The following is a 22,078-nucleotide window of genomic DNA, read 5'->3' as shown; positions in this document are numbered from 1 at the left end:
TTCAGAGAAATTGTCAAAACATCCTCTGGCAGCTAATTCTGTCATAATACTGCAGCCAAAAATCCCATTTTCTACTTGAGTTATTTCATACTCAGCAGATTGGCAAACATTCTCAATTAAATCTGAAGCTTTTGCTTCAGGACATGGTGGGTTTTGTTTCAAGGATGCCATTAATTGCTAAACTAGTTAGAAATTTAATTGACATTCCAAGGGTGATGGCAGTCATTGAATTGTCCAGCATTGTAACACTGAAAGATCCGGCTGAGAAATGTGTGAAGCATTTATGAAAGTGACAATGACAAACTAAAAGCCTCATTGAGAGCTGATGCGTGCCCTGTTTTGTTCATCCATAGCAATAGTGCAATTCTATGTAATATTCCATTCAGCCATATATTATGTAGTAGAATAGAAGTAAAATGAGGACAAAAAAATGGGATGAACTATAAAGTCATGGTCTGCTGTTTGATTTATGTGTTGTGGCCCTTGTTAAAGGCAGGTTAAGCAACTGTGCCATGCTGCGCTACACCTGCCGCTTCAGATTCTTTGTATAATGATCATTTTCCCAATATTCCCAGGCAGGGCCAGACCTCTCTGCAATGTTCCTCTCAATATGAAAAGGCGCAGACACAGAAAAAGACTAGGACTAACCTCATGGTGGGTGCACACTGCATTCAAGGGTCATGAATTTGCAGTTTTATGCCTTCACAACTAACTGCACATGTAGAATGCCACTTCATCACAGCACCCTGCCGCGTGAGGTTTTGATTACAGTTTTCCTTGAGTACCTCACTAGTTCGCCATACAGAACACAGCAATTAAGATGACCAGATTGCTCTGATTCACCCTGCAGTCTGGGCTTTACAACTGTGTTTGTAATTGTGGGTGTGTGATTGTACTTCTGCGTTTGCATGTACTTCTGCGTTTGCATGAGTACATACAGTACATACGCAAGATGCAAGTATGAGTCAGTATGCTCCTATGTGTAGGCGCATGTGACTGACTGTGTGTATGCATAATTATCTCATTTTCAGGCTCAGTTCTCGCCTCCATTTTCCTGCCCCCAAAAAATCAGAGAAGATGTGCAAATGTGCAACAATGTCTGCAGGGCTTTTCCCAACATGAAGAAAAGAAAAATCATTACTAAATAAAGACTAGGTGACTATAAAGATAATATATTTGCTTCACTTTTAGCCAGGAAAAAAACATGCCTATATACTCTTATATCACAGAATGGCTGTCCATCCTGGTGTGGCATCATAAGATGTGTAGATCAGTCAGAGGAGGACATGAGCCCCCAAAACATCCAGTTCTCATCCAAATAATTTTGAACTCTCCTATTTCATGTTTGTCTCAAAATAATTACATAATGTAAATAATTAAGTAATGTAATCAGGAGGGGCTTCTAGTTGGAAAGTCATATTAAAAAACCAGACAAAAACACCCTGCTCATAAAGCATCATTTTCATTATCATTTTTTGTACACACGAATAATTAATAGAACAGTGTGTGTTCCATCTCTCCAGTTGGCATCAGTGTGAGTGCAACATGAATAACCAAATTCACTGTCATGACCTTGTTATGAAGAGAAATGTGCAGAACGTAATTTTCATTAGTATGCTTTAAATATGAAAGTGTCCCACAATCAGCCCAATGAACTGTAGATTACACTCAACAAATATCCCTTTCTCCCTCTTACTGTCATTATTTATAATTGCCCTTAATTTAGCATTTTTATTGTAATTTCAGTTTTGGATAAGGACAAAATAGTTTTAAATTAACAAGTATTCACATGACAATTAAAAGTTAAAACTATAAAATAAACTAAGCTTTTATCAAATGTAATCTTTGTGAGTACTATTTTGAAAATGTGTTGAAAAGTTTCTTACTGAAACTGGACAAGGTCAGCATCACATATTGGAGATGCTCCAATAAATCAAGGCCAGCATCACAGATATAACATTGGGGAACACAATTTTGCTGTCTCAAAACAACAGTGTAAGAAAAAAGCAAGTAGCAGCACTTTCTAGTATGGCAGAATTACGAATGGTCTGTGGTCTACGATTCTTTAATCAAGCTCAGATGAGGGAACCTGCCCGCTACTGACAAAACAATCCATATTTCTGCTCGGAGGCTTTTAAATGAGCTATTTAGAAATTGTTGGATTTAATAAATTGCGGGGATTTTTGTTCAGACCAATGCGAAGCTTAAGGAGTCAGCGTTGACATGTGCTAATCAATGCAAAAGAGGAGTCTGACATAGCACCACAATGGGCACTGTAATATCTCACTGGGAAAACTCAAGCACAATTTACAATTTACTTGACAGATGTGCATATGCAAACCACTCACATTTTATTATGTCTATGTCAAAAAAAAAAAAAAAAAGGGGTTTGTTAATACTGAGGTGATTTATTTGCATTTCAACTCAGTGCTGAGGAGGCACAACATTTCCCAAAGTCACTCAACCACATAAGTGATGCACAACCATCCATATCTCTTTTTTCTAAAAGGACAATACCGCGCCGTTATGATGACGGAAACTGGCAAATTAAGTACATTCAGAGTAGGGTTCATTTGCAATGATAAGAGATTGAAAGACTGACAGGCCCATCAAGACATTACCAGTGGCTGCTCCAGTGTAATATACAAGATCAACTGCTGCTATTGACTGCTGAGTAATTTGGGATTTCACATTAACATCCTAATATGGCATTGACAGAAACTTCTATATAAAATGCTGCAGTCAAAACAATGATGGCTTCATGGGCCGCTTGCTCCAAGAACAAATCTTGTGTTATAAAGAGACTGACGCTGATTCATTAGAGCCCAGAATGTTTGAGATTAGTGCTGTGCAAGCTCTGATTTCCTTCTGGCTTACAGTATTATCATGTTGATGTCACATGCATAACTGTAGTCTGCGCATTAATAATGTGGCTCTTGAAAGAGCCTGAAAGATTCAAGGGCAATGTATTACATAATTAGTTGTCAAAATGATGACAGTGGTTTCATGGTTCCTAGTGTGAACATTAAAATGAGGAATTAAACTGTGCATTCAAACAGAATCATATAAGGCAATAAACTGCTGCTGCGCTGTTTTCTTCATGGGTTTAAGCGTGACGCACACGTGGCCAAAACGCACTCTGCGATGTCACAGCCCATAAGCTGTTATAATAGGCCTACATCAGGTGATTTATTGACCTGGACATCATCTACCAAATAAGAAATAATGTGTTTTAAACACACACTATCAATGCATTAACACTAGAAATGAAAATAAAAAATGCAATGTGCTGCTCATGTGAATGCATGGGGAAATACAATAGTTTTCTACAGACCGCTGAAGCTCAACAGAAAAGAGAAGGAAATGGATTAGTGTAATTTGATGAGACAATTGAGATCCCGCTGTGGTTTCTATCAAAGTACAATAGCACCAAGTGTGTAGCTTGGTCTTGCTACCTTCTGCTGTGGTGAAAGAAGATACATACTGTATATACTCTTTGTGTCAGTATATACAGTCTCCAAGTTAAACAACCATTTAGGTCGCTTGTCCTTACCCTCGTATAAAACCCACAAGAAACCCCCAGCAGCGGATGTAATGGACCACTGTTGCCACGGTAACAATGACTAACACGTGGTTAAGTTTGTGAAAGTTTGGTTAGGTTTAGGTACAAAAACAACTTGGGTTAGGTTTCAGAAAAGATCGTGGTTTGGGTTCAAATAAACCCATCCATTTACCGTAACCTCTTCCTAAGATGAACTCTGTAGCTCTAAATACCACATCACCTAACTTCCTCCTTTGCTTCCTTCATAATTACTACAGCTGCTAGAGATCGCCTAACACTAAAATGTAACTATGGGTCGTTATAACCGGCCTTCACAGACGATCTATAGGCTTACTTTTTACAGGATAGTCTGATACACAAATGAATGTTGGGTACATTCAGATCATGTTATATTCCTTTAGCCTTTGCTTTCAAGGCCAGCGGGGATATGCGTTTGTCTATGTCATGACATCACACTTCTCTTCATTCACAGCAGCCACACAGACTTTGGCTATAAGGATTGTACCATAAAAATGTGATGTAAAAACACACTCTATAGCATTTTAAAATGGAGCCCACAATGAGCTGTATAAGAGCTGTTTTCTATACAGTATGATTCATGGATGACTTACAATTGAAGCTTACTCTTCACTGAAATAGGGATAAGAGGCCGTTTTTTACTGACCCCCACGCAATCGTTTTAGAGGGGGAAAAAAAGAATCATTTTAACTGAGTTAACAAATCTGGCTGTGTTTGTCTTCATATCAGTAGAGCAGAAACATGGGGGCAGAGACAACCTCTTGTGTCCTGACAGAAATAGCCCAGCTATAATTGTAAGTCAGGTTGTGAGCCTGTTTCTATTCCACAGTCATTCAGTCACAATAGGATAGAACAAGTGAGAATATGCTCTCGGGCAAAGTCACAGCCAGCAGCAAGAGCCAGCTGAAAGAGTCTTCATTATATGGAACAAGGAATCATTTATGGAGCACTGTTGCTCTGTTCAGGGGCAATCTGACAAACATATTGACTTTGGCACACATGAGGTTGCAGATATCTCTGCACCTACTTTCCATTATGGCATAATTTGATTTAGGTGGAGCCACAGCTCTGTTGCAAACTTTCACACTGGCACATCATAAAATGTTGGATATCGTGCATTTCAAAGGGATGTTTGCTTTCCATGCCCAGAAGAAAAATGATTGACAATACAAAATGTTAAGTATGATATACGTTAAGTTTTCAATTCACCACTGCTCACATAATGAGATTATGAAAGAATCCTCAAGCATGCATTATTCAAAAAATAGCCTCAGCTGATTTTGTGTCTTCTATGGTAGTCAAGCTACTGCAGTGAAAAATCTGCTGCCTGGTTTGTCTGTTTGGTTTGAAAGAAAGCTTTTCCAACATCCACCAACTCACATCAAGATTTTATATCAGTTTCCAACTCAAATCTGCCTTTGGCCCATGGCCACTAACAGATTGAATTATTCAAGATCAGAACAGAGATTGAGGCTACATCAAGATCTTAAATCTCTACTAATTCATTAGCCAAAAGCAGCACACATCCATCAATGTGTAAGTCCACGATGGCAACAATGTTCAGAATACCCAGCATATCAATTGCAAAATAATACAGCACCCGTTTATTAAGACATAGCTCCAAGCAAGCAAGCAAGCTCCAAGCATCCCCGCCAATTTACAGACTGCTTCATTTTCTAAAGCAGCCTGAATCCACCAGTAGAAGTGAAACTACAGGCCAGGAATAAGCTGGTAGCCCGGACAACATGTGTTCCTGAGTTATAAGTAATTCAGGTTGACAGAGAACTGTCCATCTGTCTGTGTGGTTACAGTGGAGCACCAGGCATTAGTCAGTATGATCATTCAATTCAGCTAAACTTTTCTTGTTGAAGAGCACAAGCTTTGAGAACAGTCAATCAGGTCAGTCTCTGTGTTTATTTGAATGAGCTGAAGTTCAGCTATGATAAGATAAATCTTGCTAACTTGCTGACTGGGAAACATACAATTCCACATCAATAGATGACTAACATGGAATTATTATATTTTGTGGACTTGTCAGCAAAGCATGACTTCAGTATTTGAATGCAGAGCGTTGGCTTGGACTATTTCACCAGCTGCAGAGTTACCTACTACCTTACATTTCGTATACAAGGGGAATGCCTGAAAGCGTCCATGAAGTTGCATTCAACTGATATTCAATTACTGTGGATCTCTGGACAAAAGCGTGTTCTGAAATGCCCACTCAGTCATCAGGTCAAAAATACTGGAATGCCTACCTGCCACTGCATCTCAATGTGTAGAAGCTGCTTTGGGGATTCATATTGACTGTTTAATTAAAGCTTTAAAGCTTGCTGAAGGTATCCGTTGAGACTGTTTCTCAAAAACTGTCAATTACCCTTCCTTACAAATACTGCATACTCTACTGCTAATCATTTTCCAAATCAAGGTTTCAGATTCATTTCCTTCAAGCAGCAGCTGAATTCAGTTCATTTTAGTGCACTCTGACAATAAGCTTATAGACACTTGAAATTGGCTTGCAGTGGGTAATACAAATATATGATACTGCCATGTGGTTATGCAGTACAGTTTTTAAAATCAATCTACGCTTTCAATTGCATTATCACACAAACATAATGCAGTGTTGACAAAAATAAAATGAACAGACATCCGTCAGCGTGATGGATTGCCTGTGTCAAACAATTTTAAAGGTCCTGCAAGTTTATTTTTACAGAGAGTAAAGAAAAGATCTGAAACCAGTAACTTGGAGCTTTGAAAACTCTTTAAAAAAAAACAATGGAATTAAGATTTGCTTTGGAAAATATGGAAGTTGCAGTAAAGCGGGTGAAATATGCAAAAAAACACTCCCCTGTAAGGCTGTTGAGTCAAGAAACTCATTAAATATTCCAGCAAAGGTCTGCCTTATTTGCATAGAGCTGATCAGAGTCAAGCCAAGGATCGGTTTCTTTGTACGTGCTTCTATCAATAGTACCCTAAACTGTCTGATGCCCCTGACAAAGTACATCATTTTTTCTACCTGTAAACAACTATCCATGTGTCTGGAGTGCACTAACAAACAGTCCATCTTGTTATTTATGTATGGAGTCTCGTTGGCTCATCAGCTTGTGGACCCTCACGCCAGACATACAGGCTATACAGCATAACACAGCAAATGGGCCATCACTAACAGTATCAACGTCATAGTTGACATTTCACAATCACAATAAATAAAGGCTGATATGAGTGGGGGTTATCATCTACACATTGAGCCCCATTTTATGCTGACAGTATCCGAAGTGTGAATAGTTGCTGATCCTGATATAGCCCCTTTATAACACTGTTTAATACAAATCTGCCAATAATGAATTTATAACCCAAAATTTCCCCAGACTGATTTATGAAAAAAAAGGTGAGGTCCAAGAAAGCAAAGAGAGTAACACAATTAACTCAGCATATTTCATCACTGGGTCTTAGCACTGATTTGGATTTAATGTTGAAGGTGCAGACATTCAGGAACCCTGTTTTATTATTTAAGGAAAAGTACAAAGGTCAGGGTCTTTCTTTCTGCATAAGATACAGTAAAACATATGGATTTTCTACTTATAAGTGGGCTTGACTATTTCTCAAGTTTCCCCAAAATGTCTATAAATCAATTACAGCTCATCCAGACTGCTGCGGCCAAGGTTTTAAGTGTAACAAAGGAAAGAGCTCACATTACTCCTGTTCTAAGTCTATGTACTTGCTTCCAATTAGTCTTAGGATAGATTTTTAAGATCCTTTATACTTTTGTCTATTAATCCATGCATGGATTACTCCTGACTGTATAACTCATGTGCGGCCAAGACAGAGAGGTAGAGTCCTCAGATACAGTGTCTCCGCTATGTACAATGAAGCTACATTACATTTGGAGCAAAATCAATAAAACATCAACCCAGCACACAGTGGACAAAGTATTTAAGTATTATAATAATATTCTAGAATCATAATACTTTAAAAAAAAACCTACAGATCAAATAAGCACTGTATCAGGAGGTCCCTGTTCATTTCCTTCCCTCGTTTTCTTAAGTGCAGTAATTTCCTTCTTTTGTGTGATAATTAAAGAGCAGGTCTCACTCAGTGGTTGAATATCTAATTTTGGAGCAAAATTTTCGCTCCCACATAGGTCCAACACCTGCCTACTACAGCCAATGCCAGTGCCACATGTCGTGCCACCAAGGGCCTGAAATTAACATTGGCCAACTCGCCAAATATGGGCTGAAAATTGGCAGGAGCTGTGTCATTTCTACCGGCCACTTTGGCAGGTGAGCTTTTTTGATCTCGATTCTGTATGAACACACACCAAGCTTCTCCAATACTGAGGCTTTGACTGCTGTGTCCTCTGGCTCACTTTCTTATATTACAGAATATACATTTTTTAATTGACTATTGATTTGCTTCCATTACATTCCTCCCTGGTGTGCTATGGCCGTGAGGTCTTGTGAGGTTAAGACAGCATTCAACTAGTAACTGTCCTGTAAAAAAAAAAATGAGCCTGAGGTTGTCTGATATGACCCATAGTTATATTTTATTGTTAGACAACCTTTAGTGGCTGTAGTAGTTTTGACGGGAGCAAAAGAGGAAGTTGGGTAACATAGTAATAAGAGAAACATGTTTGGAGGAGGCTGGGGTGGATGGATGGAATTTTGACATGGGAGACAACCTTAACTGCATGTTGTTAACGTCACCATGACAATAAAAGTTGTGTAAACTTAAGGAAGTACTGATTCTAACCCAAACCACAACATTTTCCTAAGAAAGAAGAAATGTTTGTGCCTAAATCTTACCAAACGGTGACCATTCCATAAGCTTAGTTGCGTGTTTATTATTCTAACCATGACAACGAAGGTCCAGTACGCTGCCACTGTTACACTTTGAGTGTTTATTATTGTAACCAATGACGATAAAGGTTTGGTATGCCTGTAGGGGTGGTATATCAGGAGACGCTCCTTTGGGTCACATTAGAGGGAAGGGAGAAACAGCTGATATAGTTGGAAGAAGTTCAGTACTCTACAGCGTGGGAGCAGCCATCTTGTATCTAAGGCACACACTGCATCAGTTTTGTACAGAGGTCACTAATAGGGAAACTACAGTCCGTATCCGGACCCAGACATATAACCTATATATACACTAATGAGAATTATTAAATTTCGATGGAGCATTATTTTAACCGGTGCACTTTTTCTAGCCTTTACGGTACTGGCCATGTGATGCTACTCAGCCAATCACTTCGATTCGAGTCAGTGAGAAATAAGTGGGGAAATTGGGATAGAAAAGGGAAAGAATGTTCAGTTGTTAAGATGTGTTGAGATTGTTAACTAGAAAAATGGATGACACTGTTGGTTAACTGGTAACTTGGTTAAAACATAAAGAAAAACAATAGAAAGTCAAGCTACACTTTTTACTTCATTTTGTATAATTAAGCACTCTCTTTTAAATTTTCTCTGTTATGCCGTTACTACAGCTGTTATTTTTCTTGAAATTGCTACATTTTAATAGGAAGTTTCCTCTCTAGCAAAGCTGCTATACGTATCTATAGCTCATCACATTATTTAACAAACTCAAATTCATTTGCACACAGTCTGTGCATGTTGTATGGTAGCTCTGGTGCCAAGGTGAAAATAGCACAATAAAACACTATGGTATGAACATATTTTTTCAGTCTGTCTTGGGGTTTGGTGATGAAATGTCTATCAGTGGAATGTGTTATCCATTCGTATATATGAAATCCTCTCGTGAGTGGTTTTCACCTCAAGAAGCCAAAACCTTTGTAAAAGAGATCCCAATGGTACAATTACTGCTACTAAAATAATATGAAGTAGAAGAAGAAGGAGAGAAATAAAGTGGCGATAACGAGAGTGTGCCAATTAGTGGTTAATTCCTAAAATAAAGAATCATCAAGCTGGCATTTGGCTCTTCTAAAGCTGTCACCTTTCATAAGCTTTCACTTTCATTTCTATTTTTATCAGCCAGAGTTCTGCTTTCTGCCCTTTGAAATACCTGAATATGTAAGTCCCTCAACCTCAATTAAATTATTTTTAGAATGCTTTTGTAAATTAGTAATTAAGCCAACAACAGCATTCTTTCAACAATGAAACACACTCTATTTTGGACAAACTTGCCCATGCACCTATGCAGGTTATAAGTTCTGATGTGATGCATTCATTAACAGGTCACGTTTCTAATTATTATTGAGAGTGAGCATCTCAAAGCTTCTTTGTTGCATTCTTCCAAAGATGTCATTAGAAATTCGCTGACCCCGGCAACACTGTTTCACATCAGATATTTACACAATCAATGTAGGCTACCCTGCCTATCCTGAATTTGATGGATTTTGACAGGACAGAATAAGAGAGTCCCAATATAATATGAATTTCCTATTTCAATTTTCCCTTCAGCTTCCCCTCCTCTTGTTTCCTATTCAAGTTTAGAAAAATGGGCACATTGAGAAGAAATCCATTTGATCCATGCCCACGGGTGGCTTTCAGGGGCTTCTAAACCTGTATTTCTTCTTTCCCCATGAATTTATCGCCTGTCTCACACTCCTTTGTGCAGCAGCAAAGATGAGTGTCAAATCTCAAAGAACTAAGACCACAGTGTAAGGTGCTTAACACCACTTTTTTTTGCAAATATCACTCCGTTTCCATCATTCAGGATCAACTAAACTAAATGACATTCACCGACCTCATCTGTGTGGCAGATGCTTACACCTATCATGAAAATGTAAAAATAAAAACAAATTCTATCTTTATATTTACCGCAAAGGTGTTCACATAATAGATACAATTGATTGTAAGTACCAAGTAGTAGTATAAGTAGAGGCATTTTAAAGTCACACCTTAATTCAAAGGAAGTGCAATTCCGATGAGAAACAGATGCAGTCTGACTTCTACACAAAAACTAACAAATAGCACATAAGACAATGTGTAAAAAACAGTCACAGCAGTAGTCACACTACACTCATCAAACCAGGTACTGTCTTTGAAGGCTTTCAGCCACATTGTGCATTGAATTTATTTTCCAAATACCATAAATGTGGCCTCTGTGAAAACAAAATGTCATCATTATCTTTTCTTGTCAATATGTAAGAAAAGAAAATCTTTATTTTTTTGTAGTTGGGGACCTTGATATCATGAAAGATGCCTTCGGGTGAGCTATGCATCAAACCATTGTTAAGGGAGTCAACATAATGAAGATTTTGACAGAGATCATGCAGGGGGTAACATAAATGTTATGAGAGGAAAGCAAATAAGCTATAAATAACAGACAGGTGATCTCACATCTATGTATTTCCCTGTAGTTACGAAAAATGTTATCATCACATTGGGACAGGCTAAAAATAAATCAAATCATATATTTACTCCACAGGGCTGGAGCTACATTACAGACTAGGGAGCCGTTCAGCTCTTCACATCCTGTCTGGATCTTTTTAGTTGACCATTTTCAAGCTACAGATGCCCTTGGGTTAATCTCTTGAGAAATTAATTAAAGTTAAAATACGATGCATAGCTAACACATCTTAAGTGAATGAATTGATTCCTTTACAGAGGAAACGATAACATTGTCTCATAAGTTTTGTCAAACTTGCTGAAAAAAAAAAAAAAAAAAAGAAAAACCTGTGAAGCCAGAAACTATTTTTAGGCGGATCACTTGGTAGGAAAGGAGACTTATCAAGCAAGGTGATATTGCGGTAAAAGGCAGAGAGACAAAGAGGTTTTCTCATCCTTTGGTACAATCAGCGGCGTGTCTCTGGGGAGGCAAAGCTGTTTCTCCTCTGTCGCCTCCTCAGTCATCCACGCTCAAAAGGAGGGACCTTGGTGGAGTGCAGAGCGCAGCAAGTGATGAAGACATCCTTAGTGAGGGGGAGTGAAGGGAATGAGGGAGATTGCGCCACAAGGAATGAAACCTACACTTCACAGCATATACAGACATCCACACCGAGACATCAGGGAAGGCACTGTGTTCAGTATCAGACATGCACGTCTCAGGATGAAGGAAAGAACGCTACCCATGGAAACAACAAAGGGCTGCATCATGAAAGACATCACAAGGTTATTCTAAAGTGATGGTTTAAAGACTCTTGGAACTATTTGAAGATGTATACTTCTGTGTTTTAGTGTGGTGCTTTGAAAAAAAAAAAATGCTGATTTGCTGAAAGTTTCTTCTTATCAAAAACAGGCTCCATGCAACTGACAACTCTACAACTTTGAGCTTATGTATATAACAACCTTGACTCTATCATTATTTGATGTGACTCATTGACTTCAGCTGATATTCTTATTCTCCATCAGGCATAACGGTACGTATAGAAGAAGAAACAGACAGATCAATGCTTGGTGCCCTCCACTGTTGCTGGTCCGCCATGACTGGGATTATGTATCGGGGGAGGAGCATTCCTAAATGATTAATGCATGACAGGCAGGAGATGCCGTGTCTTACGGGGTTTAATAAACATCCCTCGATGTCATGCAGAGCAAAATGGTATTTGCTCATTGCAGCAACCTAGTACACTCAGCAAAGCCCTAATTTGTGCTCTTTAACAATTGTGCCATATGGTGGTGGAAGCAGCAGGGTCTACTTAGGACATGTCTACATTGAAAATGAGGAGCCAAACTTTTAATGTGCCGGCAGGGTCTCCTGCCATTAAGTGGGTGTTGTCAGGAGAGGGAAAATGGATATATTGCACGTGTTCTGCTTTGGCAGGACCAAAGCAGAACACCAGGGATTCTTGATGGCTGCTACTTTGCTAATCTTTACTTGTATGTGGCACCAGGCGTGATGGCGAATGGCAAATGCAAGTTAATCAGTGTACAAAAATAACCTTCATACAGTGAATCCATACAGGTCTTTGGTGGTAAACAATATCTCGGCCAAAATGCTGCCTCCTGGAGTCTTTTAGCGGACAAAATATGAGCACAAGATATGATGTAACAATCAGATGCTTGTTTTTTTTTTGTTTGTTGTGTGAAATCTCTGGGTATGAAAACCGGCTTACTCACGGGGCTACAGCCTTGGCACGTATCGACTGCCCTGCTGATGTGTGTCTGGTGAATGTCAACTGAATGAGGCACTGAATGAGCTAGAGGGTAAAAATGGCTTGTCGTTAATGCAGCCTCAAATGAGATACAATGTGGATGCAAATATGATTTCAAGTTTATGCCGCAATCCATTTGAGGCTAATTGGTAGCAAGATGGCAGCAATAGATTTCAGTTTGTCCGATGAAGGTTTAAAATTCCGCTGCTAAATTAATGAAAGATCCCACACTTCAGTGGGTTTTGGAAAAAAAAAAAAGTAACATCAATTAAAAGGAAAACATTTTTTTGACAAAACTCTGGCAGCTTGGAAGTAAGACAATAAATAAATAAATAATAATAAAAAAAATCACACAGAAATTCTTTAGCATAGACTAAGTGATGCACAGACCAACAGTTCAATGTTGAGTAGAAAAATCCTTGAGGAAGCCCATGGGTTGTTTATTTTTGCCTCAATTATCACCCCAGGGCTTAGCTCAAAGACAGACATTTAATAATTCATCTGTTCTTTGAATTAATTTCATTCTTTCCCCCCACCCCAATCCCCCCTCCCCCAATGGGCTCCAAGCCAACATGTGCTGCATAAGCTGCTCCTAATCAGGAAAACTGAATGGTGGTAGTTGGGGGAATTGGGAAGGGGTCACACAATTTCAACTTGAGACAACTTGTTCATTTACATTCAGAATTAGGAGGTTCTGTCCTGTTAATTATGAACAAGATACAGTCCTGGTCAAAATGATTGGCACCCTTGAATATCAAGTACATAATTCTAAATATTTTCATGCAAATGAACCAATTCTGTTAAACCAGAATATTTGAATAAAATGTTCAAGGTTACTAAACAAAAGAAGAAAAAAAAAAAAAAACTTCCATAATAGTGAAATAATACAAAAAAATGTACAATGGACAAAATTATTGGCACCCTTGTTATGAATTTAAACTAGTTCCTCAAAAAAAAGTTAATATCGCCTGTGCTTAATTTTCAGTGTTCACATGACCCGAATTAACCAATGAATGATGGTTTTACCGCATAAAAAGACAATGGCAAAGACAAGAGAGCTGTCCGCGAGCATCGGAAATGCTATTATCAAAGAACATAACAACTCCCAGGGCTCCAGTGCAATCACAAAAAATATTTTCAAATCCCTGTTTCAACAGCTCATAATGTTACCAAGAAGTTTCACAGTAATAAAACTGTGAAGATGCTTCCAGGACGTGGTGCTAAGAAGAAACTCAATGCAAGAAGTCTGCAGAAGTTGGTATGGATTACGGAAAATACACCACAATAGCCATCTAAAGAGCTTGGACTTCCAAGGGTGAAGGCCGGGGAGGACAACACTATTGAAAGAACACAGGCACAAAAAGGCAAGGGCTAATTTCAATGTGTGAAATGTGTTACCCAGTTTCAGAAAACTAGGTTTGAGGCGAAGGTCTTGGGACAACAATCCAAAGCACACATCCAGCCACAAAAAAGAATGGTTGATAGACTGTTTTAAACTGGCCTAAATCCCACTGAAAACCTTTGGAGAGAGCTGAAATCTTCCATAGCAATAAAGGACTCCTGCAAACTCAAAGAGCTTGAACTCATAGCAATGGAAGAGAAACTACGAGGAGACAGGTGCAAGAAGCTTCTAGACGACTACAAGAAGCGATTAGAGGAAGTCATTGTTTCCAAAGGTTCAGCAATGAAATTTTAGGCAAATCTAGCGTCTTTCACTTTTTCACTATTAGGCAAGTTTTTCTTTTTTCTTTTGCTCAGTAACCTTGGACATTTTATTACAATATTCTGGTTATACAAAACTGGTTCATTTGCATTTGTTCTGAATGATGTACTTAAAATTCAGGGGTGCCAATAATTTTGACCACAACTTTATTCCATGTGGACAAGAGTTGATTCACATTCTTGTCACAAAATGAAAAGGGGGAATGTCTTTGCCTTCTGCATGAAACACTCCTGCACAAAATCAATTGAACAGGTTACAATGCTGATAGCACACTGTAGGGCATTAAGTATGATGAGCATGAAGGTGACACAGAGGATAAATGAGAGAGTAATGGAGAAATCATATCAAGGACTCTTGAACAAATCCCCCATGGTGACCCGATGCATGCTAAAAGACGACATGGCAAACACTTCAGAATACAACTGATGAGTCTGACGAAATTGGCATCCTGTCTGAGAGCTGAGAACTGGGCCACTGTGTTTGAATCACTCTGTGTCGATTCTGGCCAAGATGTTGCCCTCACTTCCTGCACAAGTACAGGACGTAGAGGGAACAGCCGCTCCCAAGCAAACTATCAAACCCTGCCACCCAAACAAGCTTCTCCACACACAAGCACTCAAACCTGCATGCACGCAGTTGCACACAGTCTCTAAACTCCTACCACTAGTACACTGAACTGCTGTGTCTGCAGGCGTTGCTGTCTTTGGGCTTGGCATGTACGCCATTAATCCCACCCATTTATAAACGAGCGCCTAAATATACACAGCGCTTAATTAAAGTTGGGCATCCATTATTGAAGCGAATCCCAGTTTTATGGGATGAGAAGGTAATTAGTCCCTCTACACCTTAGCGCTCATCTCTGTTTCTAGGGGTTATAAATACCAGCCCTGCTGCCTCATGAAGGGTATCCTTTAAATTATATTCTCATGCTTTACGAAAGGTTAGAAGAAAGGATTTCTGGAATTACGTGACGTGACGTTTAAACACAAGACCATTAAGATGTTCTTCATCTAGTGGAGGAGTCGTAACCCAACGGTCATCTGATACATACAACAACGCAATATCCTTAGTCGTCTTGGACATTGTGCACAGATCAACCAAGAGCTGGCATCCCAAGGTCAGGCTCTGCTCTGAAGAGACAAATAACCTTTACTTGTAATCTTTGGAATGTCGCATAGGAATCACTTTGGGTAATAACAAATAATGACCCTATCTCTACCATTGGGAAAAGAGGTATTGATTTCTTTTACCCACCAAAGCCTGAAATTATGACCTTAGCTTTACAGGGATGGATATGTCACTGTTTGCAGAATGAAATATCTACCTTATGTGATCGGTGATGGGTCAGAAGTCTACCCCCTGATGTGTTGAAATCTCAATATACCGAATGTATTATACTGTAATAACAAAACATTCTTTGTGCTTTAAAATGACAGCCAGCTGAAAACATCTGAAAATCTTTCAAGTCAGCTACTTCACACACAACAAATTAAATGCTCAACAAAACACGTCCTAGTGAGATATAAAAAGCTAAATATGAAGCGCCCCGTAATGTTGATTGACATTTTAAATGCAGATATTAATTGTTTTCAAAATTTTGACAATGCTTTTTTTTTTCTTTTGAAAACCATGTGAATACTTCAAATTTGTTTAGATAATTAGATGTCTGTGCTGTTCTGTGTGACTAACTGAAGAATTGCATGCAACCTAGTTTCACAGTTGAAGCCGTTGGACCTTTTTGCAACTAACAACCTCTGCAGTGCTCCACACATCAATGTTGCTCTCAGCAGACTGACTGTGTTGTTTTTATTTTTTTACATGTAATGTTGCATGTAAAAATAAAAATTGTACAAACTTTACCATGAAGTTGCATGTGTAGTGTCTCTGCATAACACTGCCCTAAGGGTATTGAATATGAAAACCCTGCGCTTTGCAATTTTTTATACATATTTCTGAGTTCATCTAAAGTGAAAGAGTGAAATATTCCAGTCTTAAATTTCTTATGTCCTGGCAGACCCACAGTCAACAGCAGTAGGCAATGATTGCAACGAATATGTCTTTAAGTCTTTCTGATTTAAGTGCTGCTCAGAGGTCTTTATGATTCCATATGTATTTTTTTTTCGAAACATTAGAATCGCATTAAAGTTTCCGGTCTTTGCATCAAAGAGCTGAATGTTTTGTCCTTTGATGTTCTTCAGCCGAGTCCTGTTCAATGGAACCATAACATTAGAGGAAGGAGGTCACAAGGCCAAACTCTATTACATTGTCAATTTTCTGCCCAGTGCGTATTTACATCTTGTTGGATGTATTCTTTGCAGCCTGAGACTGAGAGTGATTTGACAGTAAATTCAATAGCCTAATAAGGATTCTGTCCATCGGTTTATTTCAGCATTTTCTCACACTGAACTTCTCATCCACAACCTTTCGGTTCAGATGCTGATTTTGAACTTTGACAGAAGAGCGCCTCATCATAAAATTATGATACAGTAATGCCTCAATAATTACATTTACAGGCACAGAGCACCATAACTGCTCATTCAGGTTAAGGGGTAAGATTTAGCTAACACAGTACATAATAAATTGCCCTAGTTATGAGTTCGTCTTGTTACTGCATCGTTATTCGTGTTCCTCATTATCCAGATAAAAGCTTGTCGGTGCAGTTGTCCAGGGGATACGATATATAGTGTACATATAAATAAAAAAAACCAAACAAAACATATTGCTTCCAATTACTGTGATATTACTAGAAATTAGCAATGAACAATGATTAATTGAATTAGTTACTGGATATAGCTTGAGCTAAAGTCATCATAGTACGACTATGACAGTCATTATTACTATGACAGAGGGATTGTTCATGACTTCAGGTTTAATAAAGTCAACATATGCGTATGCAGTGCAGAAAGAAAAGCAAAGAGTTTTTAAACTTTCAAGACAGTGAAGGACAGTAGCGGAGGTACCAAGAGTTCAGGGTTTAGCCTTTTAAAAGTGGATGATTGAATTTCTTGGCAGGGGATTCATTAAAATGATAATTCTTATTTATGAAGCCCTTTAAAAAATTAAAATACTCTCCGTGTACTGCTTCCTATTAATTAACTTTTTTTCCTCTCATTTTCTTTCTTTCTCCTCTCTACTTTTTTCTTTACTTCCCACTGAACTTGACACACTAATAGGTTATGAATAATTCTGTTTCAGTTTAGACGGCAATTAGCCACAATGCCAGAGGCCATTCTTCTCCCTCTCTTGTGGAGTGGTGATTTAAGACCCAGCTGAGTTAGGGTGCTCCAACTATCCCACGACTACATCATTCACCTCTTCCCACCCAGCGCTGAAACAAGAAACAGTTAACTGGGTAATGCCCTCCCATTGATAAAGTCTTTCACTGACGTCAGCGTGGGAGAGCGCTCAAACAGAGGCATGAGATTGGTCATCAAAAAGAACAGAACTGAGGGTCAAGGGCTTAGCTGAAAAGAAAGAAATGTTGAAAGTAGAAAGAAATACGAAAACCAAAGGCAGTTCTCAGAGGCACAAAATATGATAATGGAGTAATATTGTCACGTGGTGTCTCTCTCTTGTGTTCCAGTGAAAAATGTCACCATTGCTAATTAGCCACAGGACCACACAGAGAGCGGTGCGTCTCTGTTGCTGGAACTTAGATGGACTTAAATGCAATAATTACAGCACAGACTGAGCTATAGGCTACAGGCACACAACTTCCTTTAGTGACTGAATGAAATAATGGAACATAGCAATAGCAGCTGCAAAGGAGGCAATAAGGTTTCAAGCAGGGGTGTTGCGATGTACCGGTACTCAAGATATATAAACGATGAAATATTCTCATTGTGTTACTAATACACATGTGATAATATCGTGATGGCAAATGTTAGGCATTGTGGATCATTTGTGTACTTGTTCTTTTTGTAAGAGTTTGTGCAGTTATGGTCACAGACTCTCTCTTCACTTCCTTCCCAGATAGACACAGACACAAGAACAAATCCTGAAGAAGTAGAGGGGCATTGAGGTGGAGCATTAACTCCGTCAGCACTGAACACTTCTCAACACTTGCTGCTACAGCAAAAAGACATCATTTCTATCAACTTGAATTTTCAGTCGGATCAATTTCTTGACCCCCAGAATTGGAATCAGGTGTATTTCTGTATGGTTCATACTTGAAGGAAGAAATATCCTTCTAATGGCACACATTCTAGATCCAGATCACTCCTGAAATTTAATCAATTGTTCCATAGCCCAAGGCCTATCTGTCTACAAAATTTCAAGCAGATGTGTTCATTAACTCCTGATGTCAGTCATGGCAGCAGGAGGAAAAAAAAAAAAAATATATATATATGTTGTTGCCTGAAGTGCCATTGTTTTCCTCTGTGAGTCAACATCTATCCGAGCCACACGTCATTTTTCAAACGTTTTTGCCCAAAACCTCGACATGCGGTGGAACAAGCTGACAGGTGTTCTCAAATATCTTCCAGGTTGGTGTGAATCTGAGACAACTGATCATTGGTATTAACTAAATATCAGTTTTTATCCCAACACAACACTGTGTGTTACAGTCTTTCCTACTTCAATACCGCAATTGGGAGAGATGACAGAACCGAGCATAGATGATTAAAGTGTGCAGTTATTTTTATTTTTTTTTTTTGCACACAAGCTAATATCGCAGGTTTAGCACCGAGATAAAATAGACCCTCTCATAATCAAAATGATTGTGGCGGAGATCTGACGTAACCACATTCATTAAACAAGGCTCTAAATCTCCACCTGCTCACTACAGATATGATGATCAGCTAAATACTAAAGTTGCTAAACACTGTAGCTTCAACACAATAATATTACAGTTGCATACATCACATTATTTCATATTTTTTCCTTCTTACATGCTGTAAAAACAGCATATTCAACAAACAGTACCAGGTTTAAAACATCTCCCCTCAGGCACCTCACATAAAACTTGAAACCTCACACTTTTTGTTGTGATCATGAGGGCTTTGCCTCCTGCCTGCAGGCCTGCACCACATCCTGTTTTTCAATCTTTGTCATACTGTCCAACCTGCTGATTTTGAACAGTCCCTCTCCATGTAACCCCAGCATCCGGTTTTAACCACAAATGCATTGAATACTGTGAGGAAGGCATCGCTGAAAAATGTTTCCTTGGATTGAAAATATAGATGAAATGCAGTGATGGTACTCACACATAACAGTAAGAAAAACATTCCCTGAAGCCAGGACAACCTTCTCCCTCGTCGCCCGGTCGTAGATGCCCACGTGGCATTCGTAAGGCCCATTGTCTGAGATCCGTACCTCTGGGAGCCTGTAAAATAAAAGAGGTTACTCTATGAGTCCATATAATCTTCACATTTCAGACATGTTGACGGAGTTATTCACAAAGAAAACAGTCGATTAGGAAGTGAATAGGCAAGCAAATAAATTAATTAAAGTGAACATGAGATATTTCAATAGTCAAGGCTTTATCGTCACAGCTGTTCACCTGTAGCAACATTATTGTGTTGTCAGTGCACTTTATGAATTGGTGTTCACTCTTATCTGCTCGCTCGCATTAGACCAAAATAAATTGTTAATATGACGTGTCATGACTGTTGTATTTTTGAGGATGCAGTTACAATTTATAATCACAGTTTTGCTAACTTCATTTTAAAAACTGTACTTCATGTAGTAATATAGTACATTTCAGAATATACATCAAAACCTTTACTTAGGCTGCCTGTGTATAATTGCTAAAAGTGTAGCTAAGTGCTTTGACTTGATGCTGCACTACTCTGGTGAATTGTTGAATTTTCATAAGCTCCTTGAAAACAATGAATTCATGATGTATTAATTATGAAGTCTTGTGAAATGTATGAAAAAGTCATTATTATCAATGATTTAGCAATTATATCTTAATTTGTGTATCATTGTTAAAGAGGATAATTATTATATAACGAGTTGCAGTTTTGTACATGTCAAACTTCCCAAGGTCCATTAAGACGACCAAAGAGTCATCTGTAACAGAGATCAATGAGGACACTGGTAATTTAATTTTTAACAAAGCAGCGACTTTAATTACCAATTCTAAATAATTACATGTTACATTAAACAGTTGTTTATCTTTAGATAACCTACGGTCTGTATGTTTTATAAATTTTTAAGATGTCTACAGATTTAGGTACAATATGTTTTACTCTTTTCACAGAACTCAAACAATGTCTGGTTTCATTACTTACTTAGGTGTTTTTAATTTAACTCAACTTGAGTATACACTGGTGCTTCTGAATACATGGGGGATGTAATTTTAGAAAAGATACCTAAATACACTTTTTTTTCCCCCTCTTCTTTAAACTTTTGCTTACAGTTCGGAAAAGAAACAACAGCCAACAATTATTCAGTCTGTGATAGCAGATGGCCATTTTTGAAAGAGCAAGGGAGCGCAATCTGTATTCTGCACTTGGCTAATATGTCAACAGTGATAATCAAAGTGAGACACTACTAGTCACATTTAGCCCCTGTGATTTATTCCCACAAAACAGGAACAATTGTCCTTGCCGCTCGGGTGTTTCAGACGGGGACCTCTGTTGGAACAGCAGCAGGGCGCTCACAGCACCCAGGCTTTAATGAGTTCAGCTGTCTGTGTGTGTGTGTGTGTGTGTGTGTGTGTGTGTGTGTGTGTGTGTGTATGTGTGTGTGGGTTGAGGAGATCACTCTTTTGGAGAGCACTCAAATCTGTGCAGCAACTGTAGATATATATATATATATATACTGTATATTCTTTCCTCAACAACTATCTTTGAGCTACCCCTAAGCAAGGCACTTTAACCTCCACTAAAAAGCTGAGAGTAGAACACTGGGAGTAAATTTAGCTTATTCCTATTCCTAGCACTGCCTATGAGAAGTCGAAATCCACAAAAGTTCTGATGTACTTTTGGTTTGGTTTGTCGTATCTTTGAACATTGCTTGGGCTGGGAAGGTAATACAATACACATGTGTGTAAAGCAGATTTTCTTAGCTGTCTGCAATTATTTAAAATAAAATAATGACTGAGTTGCTGCCATGACTCACCAGGACAGTTGGGATTCTGAACTTAAATGACCACATTTGACCGAGCCTGTGGTGCATCAACTTGAAGAAAGAAAGTGAACTTTTGCTGAATGAACCAATTATAAACAAATGTTTGACAAAGCTAAGTATATATGAAAAAGAGTGAACACCTCGAGATATAAAGTGAGCTTGTCTCCACAAGCGCTTCCTCGAGGGATAAGCATAAAACAAGTAAAGTCTTCTCTTTTTTTCCCCCACCAGAGTAAAATGATGAGAACAGCACAGTGAATCTCTCTGTGGTAGTGGCGGCGGGGAGGTAAATTGGCTTTGTCTTGGCTGGCTACATTATAGTAAACGCTGATGTAGCCCATTGCTTTGTTTTTACAAACAAAGCCGTAGTCCTGTTACCCACAATCCTGACTGCTGCATTCGTGGATTTGCACTAAGACGAGTGCAAGAGAAAAGAAGCCGGAGATAAGATAATTCAAGGCATGGAAGTACTGCCAGAAGAAGAAGGGTGAGGAGGCCACAAAGAAACCCCCAACCACAGCATTTCTGAGTGGCTGTCTGCTTCTGAAACCTCCACCAGTTTGACAGCAAGACACGTCCATCAGAATTAGGAGGAGGAAAAGAGGAAAGGTTGTACTCTTAACATTGAGGCTTCTGTTAAATATTAAGACTGGTG

General features: G+C 38.7%; 1 protein-coding gene across 3 annotated transcripts in view; it reads right to left on the bottom strand.

Annotated features, from left to right (window-relative positions):
• Positions 1-22,078, bottom strand: part of igsf21a (immunoglobin superfamily, member 21a) — a 164,467-nt gene that overhangs the window by 42,455 nt on the left and 99,934 nt on the right. For all 3 annotated transcript variants that reach the window (XM_056394621.1, XM_056394614.1, XM_056394631.1), the window contains one exon: positions 19,554-19,672. In XM_056394621.1, the coding sequence (XP_056250596.1) occupies positions 19,554-19,672 (119 nt within the window). The remainder of the gene's footprint in view (positions 1-19,553; positions 19,673-22,078) is intronic.

Source organism: Seriola aureovittata, chromosome 2 (genome assembly GCF_021018895.1).
Source record: "Seriola aureovittata isolate HTS-2021-v1 ecotype China chromosome 2, ASM2101889v1, whole genome shotgun sequence".
In the NCBI taxonomy this organism is placed as follows: domain Eukaryota; kingdom Metazoa; phylum Chordata; class Actinopteri; order Carangiformes; family Carangidae; genus Seriola; species Seriola aureovittata.
The sequence above is the reverse complement of the archived record's forward strand: the minus strand, read 5'-3'. Positions and strand labels throughout refer to the sequence as shown.